This window comes from Pseudopipra pipra, chromosome 6 (genome assembly GCF_036250125.1).
Source record: "Pseudopipra pipra isolate bDixPip1 chromosome 6, bDixPip1.hap1, whole genome shotgun sequence".
In the NCBI taxonomy this organism is placed as follows: domain Eukaryota; kingdom Metazoa; phylum Chordata; class Aves; order Passeriformes; family Pipridae; genus Pseudopipra; species Pseudopipra pipra.
In genome coordinates this window covers 26,403,693-26,425,175 of record NC_087554.1, presented here as the reverse complement: position 1 = coordinate 26,425,175, position 21,483 = coordinate 26,403,693, and the positions used below count along the sequence as shown (strand labels likewise).

The window sequence follows — 21,483 nt, the reverse complement described above, 5'->3', positions numbered from 1 at the left end:
CTTTTAATCATTAGCAACTTCAAAAATAAGGAAGTGCTGCATACCCAAATAACACTGTCAGTCACCAGTAGTCTACAGACAACAATTTGAGGACTCATGCTTGAAAAGACAAAATTATCAGCTGACCATTCTGTGACGTTAAAAGGTGACTTAATCAAGATTTTGTCCTACAAGAACAAAAGAGGAATCTGCACCAAATGCAGATATGAGGCTTCTGTGGAACAAGGGCAGATCAGCTTGTTTAAAAAGCATCATTTAAACTAGTTTATGAAAATTCTGAATTTTTGAGATAGGGACGCTATACATTAATTAATTGGAATTTTGTGTAATGATAAAGCATTTCAAGCTCACTCCAAAAGGTACTGGAAATCAAAATAGTTCTGTAAGAGTAATTCTCTGTAATTCCAGCTGTTTTATGAAGAAAAACAAACAAAACTCTACTTAAATCTAAAGCATTTAAGGAATCTGTTACCATGTCCTTCAGAAACTTGTTTTGGGAAATTCTGGATGTGGCATTCTTTGAGTTAAAATACTGCACTAGGTTTTAAGGTTTTGGGTTGTTTGCTCCCATTCTTCTGTTTTAACATCTGTTTCATTCCTGGTATTATTTTATTCATTTCAGAAGAAGAAGGAAGATGAGTTGGATGGGAAGAGAAAGAAAGAGAGCATGAACCTTGTGATCCCGTTTGTTCCCTCAGCTGATAACTCCAACCTGTCTGCTGATGGGGATGACTCTTTCATTAGTGTAGACTCTGCCATGCCCAGTCCTTTCAGTGAGGTAAGACTCACTGCTGCTTTAACTTGTTTACTGTTTTAGTTGTGGCCTTACATCCTGTAGGATTCTTTGTTATTTTAGCTATTTTAGAACTTGGAGTGCATGGGGAAGTGATGTGTCTTAAAAGGTGAACCATGGAAAGGAAAATGGTTTGTTGAATATGTAACAGCTGCTAGTAAGCTGCCTTACAGGACTTGATGTTATTTGAGATTCTGTTATTCCCCTACTTCTTCACTCTCTGCCTCCCTTTTCTACAGTTAGTTCACAGCCTGACTTCCTCCCATTCAGCCCCTGAAATTTTTCCATTCCTGCCTGCAGTCCCCCTTACTTTCTTGTCCCTCTTTCCTGCCTTTGTCATGCTCACGTTTATGACTATGTACCTTCTCCCATACCAGTATCTTCCATAGCAAGGATGCTGCTTCTGAACCAAACAGTATCCCTCAAATAGCTTCTTGACATTCAGTTTCTTTATAAGTACCCCTCACTAGTCCCATCTGCATCTTCTTCTCTGCTTCCTTCCTTGCTTCAGGTTCTGAATTGGTGTGGGGTTGTTTTTCTGGAATTTAAATTATAAATTCTCAGAGGCACACATCTTATTTTCCTTCATCTTTGTGTAACAAATTGCAAACTGGTTTTACCAGCAAATGTATTTTGTTCTATGCCCTCCAATTAAGATTTCTGTTTTGCATTGTTCCCTTACTGATCAAGATTTTTATTAGTGGTAGTAGTGGGTTAAGAATCCTATTTTCTCTTTTGCGGTTGAAGATGCACAGTTGAATAACAATTTACTTAAATCTCTGCTGAGCCCATTAGTCTTTTGCTTCTTAACATGTATTGTCATGAATGGAAGTTAAGTGGCTCCTGGAGCTCTTTGCTGCTCAGCATGTAAAGTGTGCTGTGATCAGGCAGATGATGTCTCATTCTCATGCTGCTATTCTAGAGAAGATAGGAAAGAACAAGTACCAGTTAATTACTTGTGACTGTATATCATTTGAAGATCTTACTGTTTTTGTAAGTTAATGGCTTTGTTCTCTCATGTTTAGATATCCATCAGCAGTGAATTACATATGGGCTCTATCCCTCCCGATGAGAGCAGTAATGATATGCTTGTGATTGTGGATGATCCAGCTTCTTCAGCACCTCAGTCAAGAGCAACAAACTCTCCTTCTTCCATTACTGGTTCAGTTTCAGATACGGTGAATGGTCAGTACTCTTGCCTTGATTTACTACTAACATTTATTAAACCTTGACTTTGCATGGCTAAATTATACATTTGCTGCATTTTAACCAGAATATATGTATGGTTGGCAAAATTTGGGGGAAAAAAATTGCCTTTTCATAGAGAAATTACTTTTGATTTGATAGGAAATCTGTCCATAGTCTGTCATTCACCACACTTACCTCTTCTGTGTTAGTTACTTCAAAAAGTTTTGTCCTAGTTCCTGTCTTGCAGAGGGCTCTCCTTCCATTATGTTTATGTTACCAAATTGCAGACAACCATAGAGCTATTAATCTCTAGGCTTTTCCTTGAATTTGCTGTTGAGTTAGTAATCAGTTCTCTATCTCCAGTGGGTGATTGAAGCAATTTCTTTAAATGCAATAATTTTAAATGCATTTGCAATAATGGCAAGTGGTTTTAAGTACCATAGTTTTCTACAGTAAAATAAGTAGGACCATAGTTGTTGATGAGTTTCTTCAGAGACAGCAGACAGAAGAAACTGAGTCTCTGTCTTCAACTAAGAAAATGCATGATCCTGAAGTAAAACACAGAATCCTCAACCTGTTTCTGGGTTAGATTCATAATAATGGCGAGCAGTTAATAAGGAGTTGTTACTGAAAAGTTTTGTATAAATAATTTCTTTTTATGGGTTCATGGCTTGCTAACAGTGTCCCTGTTACTGTTCCTATCAGTGAATAGGAACAGTATTAATGTAACTGGTAGGCAGTTTTGATGCTGTTCTCACTTGTGAGTCACACAAAATACTATAGTAGTTACTGATTTAACATTCTTTTCTTGTTCAGGTGTTTCAATGCAAGATACGTCTCTCAGTGGGAGAGGCCAGTCAAGTCGAAGCCGGGGTCGTCCTAAAGGTGGATCAAAAGCCAGCACTGGGAAAGGCAGGAGCCGGAAGTCAATAGCGGGAAGTGCAGCTGCGATGGCAGGTGCCAAAGCAGGGGCAGCAGCAGCCTCTGCAGCGGCGTATGCAGCGTACGGATACAACGTCTCTAAAGGTATGTGGGGAAGGGGCAGCAGCACAATACCCACAGCAGAACCAACCACATGACTTCGGGTGATTGCTCTTTACAACCTGGCAAAAAAGAGATTGAAAGTGTTGTGTTGTTGGTATTGCTCATCCATTGTATTGTGAGATCCAGGCAATATACAGTGTGACATGATAAGGTTCTGAGGGGGAGCCAGTTTCACCGCAGATGACCTTGGATTTGTTTCATCTGCTCTTTGAATTATCTCATGCCAAATATTTTTCCTCTTGTTTTTTTGGTTTGGTTTTTTTTTTCGGTGTCCAGACAGATTAGATAGTTTTTATCCCATGGCAATGACTGTGGCTTTCCTATATTGGATCATGTTGAAGTTACAATATCACATTCCAAAACCTGCTAAACTCATGGTGATTGAGCTTCAGCTTTACACTAGCTCAAGGTGGCCCTGTGTATGTTTTTATGGCCCTGTAAGATGTTTATCTTAAGGACACTGTTCTTCATTAAACTCTCATAAATCATGAATACAGAGTGTTCTTAGGACTGATTGTTAGTATATTGTTGGCTGTTGAAGAACCACAAGTGGAATAATATGCTCATGTGGAATTTGATTCTCTTTTCCATTGCTAGGCATGTCTGCAAGTAGCCCTCTACAAACAGCAATCATTCGGCCTTCCGGACTTGTAGATTTTGGACCTTCAAGCGCCTCTTCTCCCTTGAGCTCCCCTTTGAGCAAAGGAAACAGTGTTTGTGGGACACCCAAAAGTTTAAACCTGACCAGCAGTCTCATATCAGAAACTTCAGTTCGGAAGCAAAGTAAAGGTGCCCACACCTCAGGTGGTCGGTAGTGATTTTGAACCCCCAAAGCTTATCTGAGCTGTGTTGGCTTTCAGAGTAGACCACCCTGCCAGTTGAAGGCATGCAAATGAATGCCCTGTTGCTGTCCAGCACATGTGTGTAAAGAAAATCAAAGCACAATGGGAGTGGGTGGTTGATGTGAGCACTTTGATTATGTGTATTCCAAAAAACTATATTTGCAGACACTGCAAGAAGGAGGGAAGGGAGTCTGGGGTAACTAGGAGAGTGTCAGCTTATGTTTCATTGACAAAGATTCCCGAGAAAGCATCCAGCTACTCCATGCAACATCCTGCAGCTGTGTGTGCTTGAAGTCACACCACTATATTTTCTCTCTTGTAGCGTGAGGTGGAGCCCAGCGTTAGTTTTGCCCTATGAAATCAGTATCCAAACCCCAGGAGTATCCTGTAGAGTCACAAGACATTTCTGTACTGGCAGCTGCTCAGTGAACCTGTGGGAGTAATAGGGGGCTATGCTGAAGATGATATGTGATCAAAAAAAATTTTGGGTTCTTCTGGTGTGGTTCTCTGGGTTCTTTAAAGGCTTGAAATGCAAAGGAAGGTGTCTCAAGTGGTTTCCAGGGAGTGGATTCTTTTCAGCACCATTTGTCAGGAAGATGGTCAGAGCTGCAGAATACAGGGAGTGCTGTCAACCCTAGTGAGAGCAGCAGCACAGCCTCTGCTTCACGCAGTGAAAGAAACCACAAGCCAGTGATTGGTTTGCATTTCAGAGTTCTCATCAGCACAAATACTCACTGTGTTCAAAATGATTTCTCTCATTTTTGAGGTGTGCAGAACTCTTAAAGGCTTAGAAACAAAAAGTGCTCTATTAGTACAAATCTCGAGAAGGAGGAAAGCTGAAGTGCTGAGGAAGGGTTTGTGCTGCTCCTCTCACTATGCCAAAGCAAAGCATGGATCTGCAGCTTTGCTGTGAGAGGAGCAACAAAAAACAGTCCTGAGAGAGAGAGAACTATGCCATTCCCCCTTCTAGCCAAATCCTGGGGAAAAAATTGTCTCATATCCCAGCCATCCCATTGACTGTTCTTGCAGTGTGTTTTCCCTTCATCTCTGTGATCATCACACATACTGGCGTAGTTGAGTTCACTGCAGTGTGTGGGCACCATTAGCTGTGTCCCGTGAGGCTGATAGAAGGCCGTGCTGCTCCCAGTGCCCATCCATGTTCTTGTTCCCTAGTTGCTCCTTCCCTGTTCCCAATGCACAAACCCTGCCCGTAGCTCCTTGCTTTGCTGTACGCATTGTCTGTGTTGCACTGAGATTTAGGTGTGGGACAGTTCTTCTGTCTGACACATTGAGTAAAGAGGCTGTTCTGCTGGGGCACTTTCAACCCTTGACAGAGAGAAGCAAGTTGAGTTGAAGGTCTGGGCTGTGACAGTGGAAGATTACTTTTTTATTATTATAATTTTTTTCTGACCCCAAATCCCTTGCCTGGCGTCCTACAGTGTGGAGCGAGTGCTTCCTGTTGGCTCTGCCTCTAATTTGCACACCTGAAAATAGCAGAACTGAGCTTAGTTAGATTGATTTTTAAACAGATTTGCAGGGGATAATTGAGGGGGAGGTGTTGTTTAATTAACTAATGAAGACTTCCCCCTTCCCCTCTTATTCACGTGTATATATGATATTTAGAGGGAATCAGACAAATGCCAAGCCTTTTTTTCTCTTTGAATGTGCTGTCTATTTTTGTAACTGAACTTGTACATATGTATAAAGAGAGACACATCTTTCTTTTACTAACTGGAGGAGAAAATCTTAAATAAAATGGAGTGAGATAATTTTATGTAAATCAGTGTCTTTGTGGTTTTTATGCATATAGCTGTATGAATGAGAGGATTAGGGAAGAGAGCATGGAGGGTGCGCATCTGGAAGTGCTTCTAGAGACATGCACTGCTCAATGTTAAGCTCTAGAGTGTGTGCTCTTCCAAGTATCACCTTTGTAACCTTCTTCAGTTACAACTGTACCCTTATCCCTTGTCTGTATTCACCAATTATCTCATAATCTGTTTTGGAGTAGGGGTGCAGCAGATCATAAGAAAACAGAAGCAAGTATAATATGCGTAATTACACAGTACCTGAACTATGATGGTTGAATTCAATACAGTTGATTGTTTTGAGACATCATGCTCTACAGTTTGTTCTTTTTTTTTTCTTTTTTTTTTCAGTGGGAGTTGAAAGGACTTTTTTATATGCAGTCTTGGTTTCTGAGATGCTAGACAGTTGCATCAATTTGTAATCCAAAGTGGAGAGAAAAAAATAATTTGTAATTTGAAAAGTTTGCAAAAATGTAATATGTGCTGTTGCATGCTATACTTATGAAAGATTAAATTATTCATATTTTAAATGCTGATAAATATAAAAATAAAATACATCTAGGAGTATAAATATATTTACAATATATATAAATAAAATATATTTAAGCTAAATAATTTAAAATAAAAATACAAAATAAAAATATATTTAAAATAATTTAATCTTCAAAAGAAATGCCAAATGATATCACAAGTTGTGGCAAAAGCAGTGATAGTCTACCTGCTTGCGAAATGTGCATCAGGCCAACAAGTTCAGGAAGATCTAACATGACTGTAAAATAAACAAACTGGTAGATTATATCCAGTTCAATTTCTGCAAGAAGTTGAATTTCAACAGATGCATTCTTTGTATTATGCATCATAGGAGAACAGATTCTGTGATATTAATCAAGGAATTGGGAAGAATTCCTGTAATGGCTGTCCTAGTCTAATTTCTGGGTTTAGGGAAAGAAGTAGTGCTAGAAAAGCAAAGAAGGGGGGGGCGGTTTAAGAAGGCGGAGGTAGTTTTGTGATTATTATGTGGGGAACCTTTCTGTTGAAGTGAGCAAATGGGTGTGCACACTGAAGCTTTGTTCTTTAAAGTTTCACTCCGAGCATCTTTTCACTCCATGTGTTGTGCACTTGTTGTATGGATTAATGGCAGAGAAAGTCACTTTCCTTTGAGGGATCAAGGTCTTTGCTAGTGGTAGAAACAATTATTAATGAACTGAGTTTGTATTTTAAGATGGGATGGTGAAATAGCTGTCAGTATTGTTTGGGGGATGTTGGGAATGCTATGTATTCCTCATGCTACTTGATTGTAGCAATTTACTCAGCAGTTATTACAAAACTGTTAAATATAGTTCACTTATCAGTGCTATTGAAGACACTTAAAGGCGATAATTTTCTTAGGTCCTGAGAAGTTAGGACTAAAAGGTGCTGTTGTGTCCCACACTCACACAATTTTTTTAGTTTAGCTTGTAAGAGATGTCCAGTCAGAAGGGTCCCCAGAATATCCATTTTTCCCACTGTCACACATGGTCCACAAAGTCTTACCAAGCAACAACATAGTTAAATCTAAACCACCAAAAACCAACTACAATATTCTTTTGCAAGATGGCAAGAGTGACTGAAACTGTTACCTTCTCTCAAAAAATATTGTAGGGTAGTTGGAGACAGGAGAAAGGGATTTCTGCCTGACCCTCTGATGTTGACTTTAACCCTCACATATGCAGACAGGACATAGCAGCCAGGCCATTGATAAATGCAAAATTATGAGCCCCAATGCACTTTGCCCTATATCTTCTCTCTGGATATGGTTACTATCAGCACCCTAGAGAATGGCAAAACCAAGCAAAAAAAGCTGGGAAAGAAAGAACAAGCAGAATGATGCATCGAAGAAACAAGAAAATAACTTGTCCTTGCTCACCACAGACAGATTGTGAAGGTCAGCATCTAAGATTATTATTCTATAGAAATAGAGCGCTGAAGTGTCCTCTCAACTCCTTTTCAAAACCGTGTTGATCAGACAGACAGGGGCTTCCATCGCACTGTCCCCAGAAATTGTTCTGTTTAGCTGTACAGTCACTGTGCAGTCCCTTCCACACAAACTGTTACCACTTTTTTAAATTATTTGGTTCCTTGGCTTCATGGTGTATTCAGAATTTTTCTAACTTCTGTTTTAAAGTATTTTATGACCAGTTGGAGTCCACTTTTTCTAAGTCAGTGAAAGATTAATTAACCCGCAAGCCATTTTCTCTTTTTATCATGGGTCAAGTCTGTCATCCTCTCCATTTAGTCAGCCACTAGATCTCCTTTTCCTATTCTGCAAAGAGATAAACAGGAGGATTTGCACCTGGAACTGCTTTAATTCAGTATTAATTCCAGGTATTAATGCTGCTCCGTCCAAATGCAGTGTTATTTCTGTGCCTTCTCCCCTCTCTGCTGCATGCTTTCCCCACCACAGTGTATCTGCTCTTTGCTGTCTCATGTTCTGTTTGTAGAAAGCTGCCTGTCTGCCCAGAGCTATATCTTGCTTTATTTCCATATTCCCAAAGTATTTCCTTTAGCAGCATTTCGCAGTGGGGGAGGCACACAAAGCTCAGTGGGAAAAGCTCCATGCAGCAGGAATAGGGATCTGCACTACTTGGACTGTAGCTCAGGACAGCCAAGGTGCTGGTGAGAGGAGGAAGAACACAACTGATAAAATCACTTGGGGGCAGGATGTGGATCAATGTAATTTGGGAAATGCTGCCCTGTGACCACTACCCTCCCTGTCCTGGTCTCCTCTTAGTGGAGTGAGCTGGTGTGCTTCTGCTCCCAGATATACTTACAGGCTCCTCAGCTTCTCACTTCTACCTCCATTGCTTTTTTGGTTGTTTTTTTTTTGTTGTTGTTGTTTTTTGTTTGTTTGTTTTGTTGACTATTCAGTCTGAGACACACATTATAACTCACGGGGAGCCCTACAGGCATTGTCTTGTGTTCTCCTTCCTGCTCAAGAAGGGATGGTGGTGCACACCCTGCTGTCCTTTGGAAGTTTCTGCTGGAGTGGCTGGAAAAAACAATTTGTAGCTCATTACCCAAAGGGATGCTACTTGCATGTGAAGTATAACTGAGACACGCATACTAAAATAAAGGCAATCACATCTTATTCTCCTAGAATTTTGAAGGATTTATTTTTTATTTGCGGCCTGCACCAGTTGCATAGCAGTGAATGAGAGAGAGGGAAGTGGGAGCATCATTATTAGGACTACGCAGGTGGCCCAGCTCTCAGATTGAACCAGTAGGTCTGTAGAGCAAGCAAGTTGTTCTTGCAGCGCTCACATTAGCATGTGCTTCTCTGAAAAGCCTCCAACAAATGCCTTGTGAAACAGAGGAATGCATAAGATGGGTTGAGTTTCTTCCAGCTTCACCCTCCTCTTAGCTCCTGCATACTACCTCAGAAGAGTGAAGTTACTCCAGAGCTAATGGGTCTTCCAGGTATTTTGTACCAAATTCTAATTATAGAATGTTCTTCTAGGGGCATATGAGGGAATTTGTTTGCATCCCAGGCATGAGGAAATGTTTCAATACTCAGGTATGAAACAATGACTCCTTCCTTCCTCAGCTGATGAGCATCACTGGTAGAATGAGGTAGAGGAAGAAAACATTGAAACATCACTTTTGTGCCTTCTTGAGTTTCCCATGGACTGTCTCTTCCTTCTTTGATAGGATTGCTGGTTCTGCTAAGTCTGCTGTAGTTAACAGGAGACCTAAACATCCAGGGATTACAGTATCTCTTGTCATCTCTGTGATATTGTTTTGCAAGCACTTGTTTTTTTCCTCCCTGCTCCTTAACCTCACCCAACTCTTCTCAAGGCCCAAGTGTTGTCTTTGGTGCTTTCAGTTGATAGGGAAAATGCTTCTGTTTAAAGGTGTAAATTTTTAACTGCATGACCCTCATACCTTACCTCAGTGTTATGAGAACTGTGAATTAAGATAAATCTAAGCATACGTGTAGTTTGTGTAATTTGTGTGCACAGTTACCCTGAATAAACCTTCACCAACTTTTTCAAAGCAAGAAAAAGTTATTGTTATTGTTGCACAGAGATTAGAACCTATTTGGAAATTCACTACTGGTTTAGACTGATTTGTAGAAGTGGACTATTTGTTAAATTTACTCACACTTTCTTATTCAAACCAAAAAACCAGTGGCTTTCTTCTCAAGATAAATTTAAGAAATGCTCTCCTGCTAGGTGAAGCAAATCCTGTTGCTCTCATCTCTCATCTATTCTTGTAGCTTCTCTGATGTATCCCTACACCTTAACTTCCCAACTGGGTCTTCCTCTAGGAAGGAATAAACTGCAGGTGGGAGCCCTCCCTCCATATCAAGGTTAGATGTCATCTGTCTTTCAGGAGGCTGTCTTTCAGGTTTCTTTTAAATTCTGGTGTTACAGTTTCCCCTGAATTGAATTCAGTAGAATTCAAACATAGAAATTCTTGTTTCTATTCAGGTTGGTGAGTGCATTTCAGAGTTTTGCAGCTGCTGTGTAGACAAGTGGTTTTATAATGCTCGTTCTGCAACAAGATTCCCGAAGAACTCCCCTCCCAGGTAGGGTCTTTGCTGGGAAAGAACATTCCCACATTAATTGGGAACCACTGTTCTCTAATTCACAGCGTTCTGTAATTCAAGTAGCTTTTCTCCATAGATTTGTATTAGAATCACTTAAAACCCATCTAAGTTCCTCACAGGAGTGTTTCCAACACAGTCACCTTTGGCAGTCCTTGCCCTCCCCAGTCAGTCAGGATTGGCAGCACAGAGTGCTTGTCTGTATTTCACTCAGGCTACGGAAGGTTGCTGGGGTTTTTTTAATGGAAGAGTCAGCAAATCTCACACATAGTTGGCTGAACGCTGCTTTGGGTTTTTTTAAAACTACATTAAGCTTTTGGTGTGTGACTGCAATTAGCTACGTGCTGATCAGCGTAGCGTGCTGCTGCCCAGTAATGCAAAGGCACGTGGCCTGACACACCCTTGAGTAACACTTCATTGTCTGTGATAAAGTTCCCGAGTTTTCCTTTGCAAGCAGAGGAAACAGAAGAGATGTTCAGAACTTCCAAAGAATCCTGAAAACTAACATCCAAAACCCCCATTTTTTTGTGTCACTCCATGCATCTAGTGAGTGCTGATGGAAGGGCCTTTCTGAGTCTCGTTTCTTCTTGCTGCTCCTACTCCTTCCATAGAGTTCACATGAACACTTTTGTGAACAACTGCATTCCCGCAAACCCTTTTTTTGCCATTTAATCCAGATTTTTCTTTGATTTAATCTCATTCGTAGAATCATTTAGTAGAATCATGGAACAGTTTCAGTGGAAGGGCCCTTAAAGATCATCTAGTTCCAAACCCCGTGCAATAGGCAGGGACACGTTTTTTTTTTTAAATGGATCTTTAAATAGCTCTAAAGGTGCATAATGGTATATTTCAGTCTCTGGATTTCAAGGGCTCCTGACACAGTAATTCAGCTTCATGATGTCTATTTGTCCAGGTGACTGCAGTCTACCATCATTCTCTGTATGTTTAGAGCTTGGAAGAAGTTCCTGTGTCTAGCTTGCAGTCATAATTTTACTGAGATATGTATTCAATCTCGTTAGCACAAAAAAAAAATTCTACTTTTTTAGTAATTTGACACTCAGATAAATTCTTGTTGACTAGTTGAAAACTTACTGAGATTGTGATGTTGAATCTGAACAAGAGGTTTTGAAACACGGTGCTGATTTGGGACTGGAAGTCATGACGATTTCTTTTACAGGCTGCTGTAAGCTCAAGTGCTTTATATGATTTTGAAACACGCCATCATGAGCTTTGTGGAAAGAGGCTTGCTTCCCTGCCATGGCTTTGATAACTTGCTGCTAGCATATGCAATCAGAGGTATATATTGTATAATTAATGTAATTCAGTTACGATGTGGTTTGCTGTCCTTAGTTATATATCATTGTGTCTGTCTGGAATCAAGTAACTAAATATTAACACTGGGAACTGGTTTGATAGAGCATTCACAGACAGATTAGAGAAGCCTAATCTGCACTGCCTTGCAGTGATATAATTGATAGCAAATGAGAAAAGTAATGTTGTTTAAATTTTTAATTTAAAACAGATCTCATGTTTGAGATCTTACAGGAATTAACACAAGTGAGAAATTTGGAACTGTTAGCAGCTAAAAGAGCTTTAGGGATTGCAAGAAATTAGAGTGATGCCTATAAAGCAAAAACACCCCAAGCTATATAAAAATGTTTCTCTACTGAGCTTAACTTTTAGTTGACAAATAAATATTATGCAAGCTTAGGTACATGAAGGTTTAAGACTGAGAGCAAATTACTGAACTTGCAGCCACACAGATCCTCACTGAACAATGGCAAACATAAGAGTATCCATGAAAATTCGAGATGACTCTTGCATGTTTGCATCAGGATCTAGTGCTGATTACATGAGCACACATTATCTTTTTTTCCAACATGATATCTCTGAATACCCAACGTACAGTTCTGAGTACTCTGAAAAACATCATCCCTCAATATTTCACAATGTGCAAAGTCATGGTACGCTTTTGAAATCATGTTTTTGATTTCTCAGTTCCCATCTGTACAATAGAAATTATTCCTCTTCACAAAGGTTTTGTGAAGAGGAATTGAAGCTTGCAAAGGTGCCACAGTGATTTGCAAATGCTGCTATAGTGATTTGCAGAGAAAAGTCAAAATGGAGAACAGTCCCTCTGCATTTGGAGCAAGGTGTGCATAAACAAATATAGGACAATACAAGAGGAAAAGGAATTGAACTGCTGCTAATTTTTACCATCCTCCCACTAAATGAAATGAAGCAGCAATCCTCTGGGAAAAAAAAGTAGTGGATATTTATTCTGAATGAGGCTAGTCCCACAGTTACTTTTTATCTTCAGTCCCTAACTCATCTGCCCTCAAATTGTAGGATGTATTCCCAGGAATAGATTCAATATATATGTAGTTTAGAGACACAAATGCTGCCAGAATTGACTGTGCTGTGCAGCAACAAGAGACTGTTTCATCTGGCTCCTGCCTAACATTTCCAGAGGTAATTGAGTCTCCTAACAGTTGCTGTCCAAGGGAAGATGAAAAGCAGCATCTACCATAGGTGTTGGAAGCTGGGCATTCCTGCTCTTTTCCCTCTCTAAAAATGGGATTTTGTGTTTGTGGAGAGGAACAACTTGAAGAAAAACACACTCTTATACAGCAGACCAAAAGAATGAATGTATGTATAATCTAAAATGAATTTATACTCTGAGAACCTTCTAGCTGGTTGAAATATACTTCTGGCTAAATTTTACTTAAAGAAATGGGTAGTTCACTGTAAAACAAGAATAAATGGAAGAATTTCAGCCCATGATATCAATAGAAGCACCCTGAGGACACAGCTGCTGACCCCAGCTGTCTGTAACAGGATCTCCCACTTCTGTGCACCTCCAGCCCATCAACAACGTGTTGGCCGCAGTCCCAGGAGGTCACTTGCAGCACTGGCAGTTGTTGTGACACATGGAAGCACGTGGGCCAGTGCTGCCCTGGCTTCAGGTGCCGCTCAAGACGTGAGCAGAGGAGGGCAGCCCCTGCCTCTCCTCTCCATCCCCCGGGGCCAGGGCATCGCCTTCTTCCTCCATCCCATGGTCCTTTGTCAGTGTGGACTCAGAGTTTGGAAAGGCTGGTGTGCCGTCTAGACAAGGAGAGGATAAAAGGCTGCTTTTTTTAGTTTGTTTTCTAAATGTTTTCAAATGTCACATATGCTTTGTGTAGACAGAGTTTAATATCAGCAAGCTGGCTGTGGTTGCTCCCCAGGCAGTTCATTTGTAGATGAGGTTGTAATTGCTGTGAGTGGGCTGGATGCGTGGCTGTGAAATTACTTCCATATTGTCTGTGCTGTTGGTGTCTCTTGGTCCATAGCCCCAGTTCAAGGCAAAGCAGAGAGCTGAGGCCATACAGTAGTGAAATCCAGTGCTCACACTATGCTGGACCATTCTGTAGCCTCCCTTCACCTGTGAATGAGGGCACATGGGGCAGCTGCAGTGCTGTCCAAATGAGCACACCGTGTCGTGGCGCATGTGCTAGTGAACCCCTTGACCTGCAGAAATCTGCAGCTGGAAGTGCACTGCACAGCTTGGTGTGGAGCATGGGCGGTGTGCCCAGTGTGCTGGAGGGTGTTTCATGCTCTCTGCTTGCACAGCACAGGTGAGCTGCATGTGCCCACCATGTGCCCAGCCAGGTCAGGTGCATGTTCATCATGTTTCTGAAGGCCAGGCTTGCTAACCAACAATGGTGAATGAAACCTCTTCTCTCCAAAAGCCATCCTGTGACTTGTCTTCCTGTGGGTGAAACACTTAAAGATTTCCAGGTGTCTCAATAGCTGATACCTGCTTGTGGACAAAGCAGCACTCTGGGGCTTTGCGCCTACTATGTGAGCCAACAGGACTTGAGTAGAGGGATAAAAACTTCCCCTTTCCTTTGGTGACAGGAGTTTTAAGTGCCAGTAGCTAACAAGTGTCTCTTCAGTTGTCAGGCTCAGGCCAAATTGATCCCTGGTGGTTTTAATTGAAGCTTCATGGAAATGAGTCCTGTTAAAACAGTGAGGTGAGGCAAAAAGCAGCATAAACAGGAGGACATAAGAGAGAAGTCTTTGTTCTTGTGTCCCCAGAGCAGCCCGGCATGGTCTGGGAACAGTGTGGTGTCCCCAGCTAGGAAAACAGTACCTCTGTCTTTGAACTTCCCTGACCTTTTACGTTATTTCAGTCTCATTCTCTGGAGTTCAAGGTACTGGCTGTGCTTCAGGAATTTGCAAGCATAAACACTCATCAGTGTGGCTGGCACTACCATGAGATGAAAAGGGAGTTGAGAAAGGATAAAACACATCCAAAAGCCAAACAAAAAGTGTACAGGGTTTGTAAACAAAGCATGTAGAGCTTCCCCAGTGCTGCCCAGAATGCCTACTTCCTTCCACCCTCCCTCCCCTCCTGAGCCTGAGGCTCCTTCAAAGCCATAAGGGACTTCTCTCTCATAACTTTAATACAGCATATAAATTAGGGAAGTTTTCACTTAAGCCAAGGCAACTAGTTAGTAGGAAATTCCTAAGTCCTTTGAGCAGCTGCTGGTTTTGCTGCAAGTGTAGTTTTTCCACAGCCTGACTGTAAATGTATTTTATTTCAATCCCTTCCTGTTCCTCCCATGCATGGGGATCCATGTTGTGCTTAGCTAGGCTGAGTGCTGGTGACACATTGCTGCTCAACCATGCTTTGGGACCGCACATTTTTAGATTGCATCTGTCCTTGATTTCTAAAAAAAAAACCTTTGGATTTGGTGCTACTGAAGTATGTGCTGTGTCATGAAAACTGGCAGCACCAAAGTGAGAAGTCTGACTCAGGGAAAATCTCCCATCCAAATTCTGCTCATTTGTTTTCTCCTCTGCCTTTGGGATGAAATTATTGTGCTGAATGTGATATAACCCCATTTAAACTTTCACAAAGGTCTTCCAGGCCTCAATTGACTACCAGTTTTTGGAACATGTCAGCAGTGCCATCATTCTGGCACTGAACTATCTATAATGTGTTGTAAGAAGCATCAAAGGGCACAGGTGACCACGTCTGTGTGTTCTGTGCTGGATATTTTATGCAAGGTCAGGCTCACTTGTCCTGGTGCAGCTGTACACCCAGTAGACCCTCTTTCTTTCCCCTGCTTTCTTTTCCCTCCAGTCTTCCCTGGTAACAGGAGCAGAAGAACCCGCTGATACCAAGCCAGACATGGCTTCTGGATGCATTCAGTCTGTATTCAGTGTGCTTGAAGTGCTTCTGCTGCAGAGGGGAGTGCTGGCCAGAGCGCAGCCTCTCCGTAGCTGAAGAGCACCAGCTGCTCTCACTGTCACCAGCCGGTCAGCCTGTGTATAGCTGTAGAGGCTGACCTGGAGCATTCTTTGGGATTTTATCTTTTGCTATTCCTCAGCCTGTGAAACATCTGTAGGTAATTAAATCCACATTTCAGCCTGTCTCTTGGGCAGCAAGCAGACACATGTGGAATAACACATGTGCTACATACAACCAGCTGCAGCTCCTGCAGCAGCTGTTAAAGCCAGCATGTGCCATCCCTGTGACTTGCAGGCTGCCTGCAAGCCTCTCCCCAGCACACACCACAGAGCCCCAGGGGCCCTCTCAAGCCTATCGGTATGCCTACAGAGCTGCACCTCTTCCCTTCAGCTCCTCCTGGGACTGAGATCCCACATGGGCTCCTCTGCAGCCCTCAAAGTCTGTGCTAGCCCCACTTCTGGGATGCTCAAACAAGCCATTGGCTGCTTTGGCACCATCTGAGGAATGCTGGTCTGTTCCCTACTCCTCTCCTACCATCTCCCTCCCTAAGCTGCATGCCTTTATTGCCATCAACCACAAATATGAGTTTAGTCTCACTAATTTTCTGACCAGGCATCTCATCTAGAGAAGTACACAGAGCACAGGTAAGTTCACACTTTGATGATGCTATATTTAAACTACATTTTTACTAAAGCTGGAATCACTTTGGTAGAGACTTACCTGTGGTCTCTTCTGTTCTCAACACTGTACCTTGAAACTGAGATGATACTGTGGCACCTAAGAACCAGAGCGTTTTTTCTCGGTTTTGAGTTCTCTGAATCCTTTTAACACTGCTGAGTTTTGTTATTCTTTCTCCTGCCCTAAAAAGGACTGTGTGTCCTCAGGAGCACTTTATACATATGAAGACTGAGGCTGGATTAACTGTTGTCATCTACTTTATTTACCTTGTTTATGCCACTGCAAAGCAGCTGAGTAGGTCCTCTCTTAATATAGTCAAGGAAGTGGTGACTTAGGACCATATTCCAAGGCTGTGTGGGAACTGCTGGGCAGGAAAATGGAAAAGGCTGAAGAAGGAGTTGAAATCACGTGAACTGTGCTGGTATAGAAACTTTGGAAGTATGTGATTGATAGTGCTTGTAAACATTTCTATTGCAATTGGTTTCTAGTGGGGAGACGCCCTGAGAGGCACAAGCTTTTCATAAGGAAGTCAGAGAAAACTGCACATGCAAGAGGAAGCTGCTAGATAGGGAAACATCTCCAGAAGTGCAGCACTTTACAAATGAAAGCAGTTGTCCTACCCTCTGACAAGGACAAGTGCTCTTTCCCAGGCCAGCTGTCTGGCCAGTGGCAGAGCTGCCAGAAGCTGGAGGTGGACCCACAGCCAGCTGTTTTGCCTGGAAGAGGAAATGGGGAGAGGTATGGGGAGAGGAAACCTATAGTGAAACGGATCTGGGGTAGGACACTGTCTTTGTATGTTACCACTGACCTGGCACTCCCAAGTGCTGCAGTTGTGAGACTGCCTCCAAGCAACAATTATCCTCCTCACATTTGGTTTGTCAGAGGCAAGCAGCTGTGGTCCCCTGTCTTTAGTAGCACTACAAAGGTAATCTGGGCATGTAGAAAATGTTGCAGGGTGCTGTCTCTCCTCAATCACATGGCCAAGGTTCAAATCTGGGATGGTAACCTTTTAACTCATCAACTGACCAAAAGGTGACCAGTTCCCAGATTTGCAGTACACAATAAAAGCCTCGGGAGAAAAAAGTTACATGATACCTCCTTGTCTTACTGACTTGAAGATGCAGTGACAAATTGACAGCAGCAATCTGCCACACTCACCACGTCCGGTTAAGAATATGGGGCTCTTTCTTTGGAAGTCCCCTGCAAAGAATTCCTTGGGAACAAAATGGTATTTCAGTGGTGTAACTGTGCTTAAAATGTTTAAGTTTTTCAGGGAAGAAGAAACAGCAGCCAAAGGAACATTCCTAGCACTGCTGGGTTGTTCACCAGCATTCATTGCCTGTCTTTTGCCAGAGAAGTGAAAAATCACAGGGCCAACCCAGGCTAGGCAGGACAAACAAAGCAAGGACCTCTCCCTGCACACTGGCAATGCAAATTCATTCCTGTCAATGGTGTCTTTGAAAATCTGAAAGGTGTGAAAATGTTTTTGTTTTATCTGAAGCTATTTTGGAATCTGACCCCAGTCTTGTACTAGGAAGGGAGTGTTTCCCTGCAGCTAAGCTGAATCTTTAACCCTTTGATTTTCCAACTGGGGGACACCCCAGCCCCCCTGCTATGTGCAGCTGCTCAGCTGAAGCGAGATCCTCCACAGAACAGTGAAAGTGTAGTTTTCTCTAGTCTGTTATCCCTGAAACATGCAACTGTCTTTAATTAGTGGTAAATTCTGTTGTTTCAATTTGTTTTCATTCCATCACTCCAGTCCTGAGGCAGGTAATAGTGGTAAGTACAATGATCTGCTGGTGCTGAGGCAGCTTGTAACTGGAGGAGTGGGAATGTACCCCTGTGCACAGCACATGGTGCACAAGGCAGAAAAAAATAACTGTCTCCCTTACTGCAGCCAGCAGATCTGGCTGCTGCAGCAGTTTCTTGTCCTTCCACTATTACTTCTTGGAAACAGCAACACCCAGTTACACTCCGAACGAAAATCCTTTGACCTGTAAAGGAAGAATCACATTTCTGTGCCTGCCCTGCAGAGTCAGGAGGGCTGGCTTCTATCTGTTGTCAGCACCAGCACTCCAGAATCAACAAGAGCTGGAAGCTGAGAAGAGGACTGAATCCCCTTTTCTCAAAGGGAAAGAGTCAATCTTCCAGTAGGTCTAGCAAAGGCATGCTGCTTAGCAGAAAGATGATTAAAAAAACCAAAGCCAAAGAAACAAAAACCACAAAAAAACCCCATAGGAACTACAGCAGCATTAGCAGTTATGGCTTTGTTTTTAAAAACAATCACCATTAAAAAAAAAAAAAAAGACAGGGTGAACTATAAGTCACTATGAAAAAGACCAACACCAAAGTACATGAGACTGACTTTGTCAGTTTGTTTTATTACTGGGCACAGCACCGTACCACTTCATATACATACAAGCCACAGTAATACAAACAGTCTCTAGCCTTTTTTATAATTAAAAAAACACATGGTATTTGGGAGGAGTCAACTGTCCCAGGAGTCAGCTCTCAAAAGCTATTCTGCTGCAGTTGCAGTAGTTTTTCTCACAAAATACTATGGGTTTTCATGCTGTTAATACATGAAGCTGAAAAGTCTGAACTTGTAGCAGTGCCTCTGCTTAACATGATCAAGGCAGGCTTTTCAGCAGCTCACAGGCTTTCAAGTATGCTCAGTCATGGTCCTTTGCAGTTAAACGAAAGTGTGCCAGACACCCAGGTATGGAACTAGAACCCTCCAGTGCTTCTATAGAAACTCACGTTATCCTGAAGCACCAGAGGTTTATCCACTACAGGGCTAGTTAAAACACTCCTGCATCCTGACAGCCTTCCTGCAGGCAGCACAGGCTTCTGACACAGGCAGGACCATTTCCTACAGAGTCAGTTAAGTCTGTAGCAGCACAAGGTCAGTGAAGCTTGGAAAAAAGCTTGCCATTAAAGCAGGCTTAGCTCCTCAGAAAATGGATTTAAAACTAGAAGGCACAAATGCAAGGCTGAACATGGGCTGCATACCACTGTGGCATGTGAACAGTTTAGATACCCCTCCGAAGAAAAAATATAACACATAATAAATACAGTTTGACATTTTAGAAAACAAGTGCATTACTGTGATCCTTCACAACATAAGTAAGTAGGATGCACAAGAGCCTGAAGAGCCCTGTTCACTTAATATTGCACAGAAGTCCTAAAATTTAGTGTCAGGTCATTGTACTGGAGGTGGGACATGGCAGGAAAAAAAAAGTTGTACTTGGCAGAACCTCCCGAAGTCTCCACCATCACACAAGCAGCTTTCTGCCAATCTGAGGTAGAATTACATATATACTGCTTAAACCCAGTCAAGTCCTGCTCAACTAGTCTTCCAAGAAAAATGAAAAAGTGCACAGAACAGATGAGCCTCTTTCTTCTCTAAAGAAAGTGAGTGCTTCAGCCTTGACTCCTGAAAGCAAGTCTTACAGAGCAAAGTTCCAGTGAAGATCACTTCTCTCCACCTGGAAAGCAGTGATGGCTAGCGTGATACTGCAGATAAGGAGTATAACAGGTAATAATTGCAAGTCTTATAAGTAAGTGTTTTACTCTTCACTTCCTCCCTCCCCTACTACTTGCTAATTCTCCCTTTACTCACTCAGTCCAGTATATTTAACAGAGTCAAGACTGTCCCCACTGCTTTCTCCCTCATGTCCCTTCTACTGGAAACCTGAAAAAAAAATTCCTATTTCAACCCTTAGACTTCTGAGGGACACTGGCAGTTTCTTCTAGAGACTCCTCTGTGTAGTATAGACATGGAAGGATGGAAGTAAGAGCCTCCTCAATGGAGAAGAGATGTTTATCCTCTGCTTGAGGACAAAAGTAACGCATAAAGTCTGCCAGTCTCAGCAAGTACTCAATGTTATGACCAGCACAACCACTTGAGACAATGATTTGAGCTGCAATCTCCTCTTCAGATGCTGGGCCAAGGTAAGAAGGATTCTGGGGTGTTGCAATGTAAACAAGAGCCAGAATGGGTTCCTCTGCATCTTTCTCCTGAGGGTAGAACTCCACAAACTTAGTGTCATAGCCTCCCAGGACAGCTTCTCGCACGTTGAGATACTGAAGTGATGCAGCAACTTGTTCCCCACGGACTTCATAGGCTACACCCCATGTGCATGCCTAAAAATGAAAAAGCAAGGTGGTTATGGGATGCTGTAACTCCAGTGGCCTGTCCACTAATGCTTCAAATCAAGGCTCCCCCTTACCTTAGGGGTCTCTGCACAGCTGATAGCAGGGCAGAGAAGGATAACACGCTCCACAACCCCCCCACGATCCCGGGGGGCCTCAAGGGCACTCGACTGCAGACACCACTTTCCCACTGCTGATGTGGGCACCTCCCCGTCCCAGGCCAGCCACCACCGCCCCGGTACTCACCCCGCAGTCCTCCAGCAGCGTCACCACCCGGCCGGGCTGTGGGGACAGACAAGGACAACGCCATTAGAAGCCGAGCCCGCGACACCGGCACCCCGCAGCCCCCCTATGCGGCCGCCCTGTGCCCTTACCATCTTCTCGCTGCCGCGGTGGAAGGTGTCACCCTGCCAGAAGCGGCGGCTGTACCCGCGGATGAAGCCCACCTTGCGCGACGTGAACTCGAAGCCCGGCCTCCACACCAGCGAGCCGTACCCGAAGATCCACACGGGCGCCGTCAGCCCCGCTCCCTCCGCCTGCCCCGAGGGCGAGGAGGAGGAGCAGGAGGACAGGAGCGGCCGCGGCGGCGGCTCCGGGCACTCCTCGGGACGCTGCGGGTCGCGCTTCATGTCCGGGCGGGCGGGGCGCTCGTGGGGCCGCGGCGTCTGTGGGGCCGCACACGCCGCCGCGGCGCTTTAAAGGCGGCCCGGGCCGCCCGCCCCGCCCCGCCCCGCCCCGGGTGATGCAACGAGGGCGGGAGGTTTCGCGGCGCCGCGCGTGGGGTAAAGCGGGGCACGGGTTGCATCAGGCGGGGCTTGGGCGGGGCCGCTCGGAGACGGGGGGTCGGTCTGTACGGACGGCGATCCGGGAAAGCTGCCTGCGGAACACTGCGTCCCCTGCGAGATTCCCGCCTGCTGATGCGAGGTCTGACCCGCTGCCAGACCCCAGAGGCCAGTGGAACGAACCGAGCGTGCCCAAAAGGGAGAAAGTGGGGTGGAATGAGCGGGCAAGCCCTCCTCAGGAGCCTGCCCCACGCTCCCGGCCTTGCCTTCATCCCAGAACGTGAGGTGCTGCGTTGGAAAACCGAGCAGTTAATATTTAACTGGGTGAAGCGGCAGCTCCTGACGTCAGCAGGGCCGAGGCGAAAGGCACAT

General features: G+C 43.5%; 2 protein-coding genes across 3 annotated transcripts in view; one reads left to right on the top strand and one right to left on the bottom strand.

Moving 5' to 3' along the window:
* The window catches only part of INO80 (INO80 complex ATPase subunit), an 82,497-nt gene extending 62,955 nt beyond the window's left edge, over positions 1-19,542 (top strand). For both annotated transcript variants that reach the window (XM_064658053.1, XM_064658054.1), the window contains exons 33-36: positions 623-778; positions 1,819-1,978; positions 2,798-3,007; positions 3,623-19,542. In XM_064658053.1, coding sequence (XP_064514123.1) covers positions 623-778; positions 1,819-1,978; positions 2,798-3,007; positions 3,623-3,840 — 744 coding nt within the window. In that variant the 3' untranslated portion in view covers positions 3,841-19,542. The remainder of the gene's footprint in view (positions 1-622; positions 779-1,818; positions 1,979-2,797; positions 3,008-3,622) is intronic.
* Positions 18,526-21,015, bottom strand: CHAC1 (ChaC glutathione specific gamma-glutamylcyclotransferase 1). The gene is made up of 3 exons (XM_064658070.1): positions 20,704-21,015; positions 20,576-20,611; positions 18,526-20,320 (listed from the first exon to the last, which is right to left on the bottom strand). Exons 1-3 carry the CDS (start codon positions 20,956-20,958, stop codon positions 19,889-19,891), a joined length of 723 nt encoding a protein of 240 aa, XP_064514140.1. The 5' UTR covers positions 20,959-21,015; the 3' UTR covers positions 18,526-19,888.
* Positions 21,016-21,483: the final 468 nt, after the last annotated feature.